General features: G+C 34.3%; 1 protein-coding gene across 1 annotated transcript; it reads right to left on the minus strand.

Moving 5' to 3' along the window:
- Positions 1-711: 711 nt before the first annotated feature.
- Positions 712-1,991, minus strand: LOC111301969 (G-type lectin S-receptor-like serine/threonine-protein kinase At5g24080). Its single transcript, XM_089744283.1, has one exon. It carries the CDS (start codon positions 1,956-1,958, stop codon positions 729-731), a length of 1,230 nt encoding a protein of 409 aa, XP_089600409.1. The 5' UTR covers positions 1,959-1,991; the 3' UTR covers positions 712-728.
- Between the last annotated feature and the right edge of the window lie 706 nt (positions 1,992-2,697).

Raw genomic sequence — 2,697 nt, forward strand, 5'->3', positions numbered from 1 at the left:
GTTAAATAATTGAATTCGTTAAAATTTTTACTTAAATGTTTTGCCAAAACCTAAAATAAACAAAATTTAAATTTAAATTAAATTTACTCTTAATTAATAATTGTTTGCTAAATTTTGAACTCTTTTACAAATATAAAATTTTATATATTTTATATATATAAACTGGTAATGAATTTGACTGTTTAATATTATTAATTAAAAAGTCTAAATGGATTGAGATATTAAATAATTAAGAAATACTATATAAAATTTATTCGAATCAATAGTAAATTTACTATCCAAATCTAATAATTATCCTTTTATAAATATTCGAATCCAATATAATCGAATCGGATATCGTTGGGTATCAAATTATTTAGTATCCATTGTCATCCCTAAGTTGACCATGTCTTCGTAAGTACTGAAATGGCGTCCTCTAGAGTTGGTGGCCCTGTTGATATGTAAAAGAGCTAATCAGACAATATCTTTTAACTCTTTTCATGATACTTCAAAGAGCCAATTTCTTTCTTTTTCTTAATTTAATACAATCAATCTTGGGATCATTATTACTTTCGGTAAAATCTATGAAAAACACAATAATAAATATCTTGCAATAGATTGTGGAAGTAGAAAATTGTGCATCAGCAGAATGAATCCTGAGGCAAAGACACGAAAACTGAAGGGAATGATAGAAAGCAGGATATATTTACATTTGAATGTACTAAGTAGAAATGTAAGCCACTTCAATCTCATGACTTTTCATGGACACGAGTTTCACCTACCAACTCCGACTCTGTTACCATTGAAGAGGATTTTGAATCAGCAGCAGTGGTATCAGCCCATGTTGTAATGGCAGAAATGCTAGGAATGTGAGTCTCCACCAGCAAATATGCAAATGGATTTCGAGGTGCAGGAATGTCCACTGCTCCTAACATTTTAACCACCATGCTCATCAAAGGCCTCGACTCAGGTCTATACTGGACACACCATACAGCAGTTTTGACCATTCTCTCAGTCGTCTCTCTATTTTTGTCATCGATCTCCCAGACTTTCATTAACTCTCCTAAATCTCCTCCATTCTCAATATTTTTCCACACCCATCTAGGAAACCACTCTTGGCTCTCTGGAAGTTTTATGTCAAGGTTCCTTCTCCAACCGATGATTTCGAATAGTAGCATTCCAAAGCTATAAAGATCACACTTGTGGGTTCTAGGATATGGCATCCAGAGTTCTGGTGCAGCATATCCTGGTGTACCCCTACCTCCGGTCATGGTTACATGAGTATTTTTGGCCAAACCGAAATCGGCTACTTTGGGAAATAACTTTGCATCTAGGAGAATGTTTCCAGGCTTTATGTCATAGTGAATAATTCGCTGTTGGCATTCCTCATGCAAGTAAGCAATTCCTTTTGCAGTGCCTATTGCAATCTCATGAAGTTTTTCAAATCCTAATATATTTTCTTCACTGAATAAAAACTTGTCAAGTGAGCCATTTGGCATGTACTCGTAAACCAGGGCCCTCAGGTTCCGGTCAAAGCAAAAACCATTGAGTCGAACCAGATTAAAATGATGAACTCTACCAATTGTACTCACTTCCGCCATGAATTGTTCCTCAATTTTTTTATCAGAGCTTCCATGTAAAACTTTAACAGCTACGATGGTTTCATTATTGAAAACTCCTTTGTACACCGCTCCAAAACCTCCTGAACGGAGCAAATTGGTAAAATTATCAGTTGCAATCCTTAGCTGCAGAGAAGTAAATCTGATTGGTTTCTCCTTTTCCATGTCATTGAGGCATTTATCCATGGTTAGTGTATCAGTTGCAATTCTAGTAGCTTCAGCTTTTCTAATTAAACATTTAACGAGCGTTATGACAAGAATAACGCCGATATTGATTATGACAAGAATCCAGCCGATGATGATTCCTGCAAGAGCGTAGGAAATCATGACAAATATATAATTTACCAGTTTCTTTGACATAGATGAAAATGAAGAAACCAGAACAAAAGCATACAGAAACGAAAACTAGAGAAAATGAAAACCTTACCTGTAGTTGCTGAAAGTAATGACATTGATGATAAGAGAAGGCACTAGAAAAGCAGATGCAAGTAACAATATCTCAGATGACATTCAAAAGTAAAAGTATTTACCAACAATTTTTGGAATAAATGAATTAAAACATGAAATTGCCACAAAAGAGACAAGGTCAAAAACATTTTCTATATGTCTGGATGCGGAGCAATGCTGTCATTTCTTGCTCTGACTAGTGACTTCTATTCTGGTTTATCCTTTTCCAGTATTCCTTTTCCTGTATTCAGGAATATAAATGAACTCCATGTCCCAACTTTCAGCCAACGGATGATAAAAATATAATAAGGCCGGCCATGAAAATGAAGCATTTATTGGACCATTTGACTAAGACAAATGCATAAAAACATTTTTAGGGTCTTTCTCTCACCTGGACCTTTGTCATGTCTGAAAATGATTAGTCCCTAATCCATAAAGATAAATTTTGTAAATGTACGGAGAATATGACTTTCCATTAGGAGTGCCACATGGTTGTTTCTTGGTTTTTCTTAATTTTTTGTTTTTTTGTTTTAATATTTAAGAAAAAAATAGAGATAATTGTTCCTTGATTTAACTGAAGTGAAAATTAGCAAAGGGTTGGTAGAAGGTGTAGGTGGTAAATTTATACTGATAAAGTTATCCCCATGGCTTT

Source organism: Durio zibethinus, chromosome 15 (genome assembly GCF_047325235.1).
Source record: "Durio zibethinus cultivar Kanyao isolate XHJ-2024 chromosome 15, ASM4732523v1, whole genome shotgun sequence".
NCBI lineage: Eukaryota > Viridiplantae > Streptophyta > Magnoliopsida > Malvales > Malvaceae > Durio > Durio zibethinus.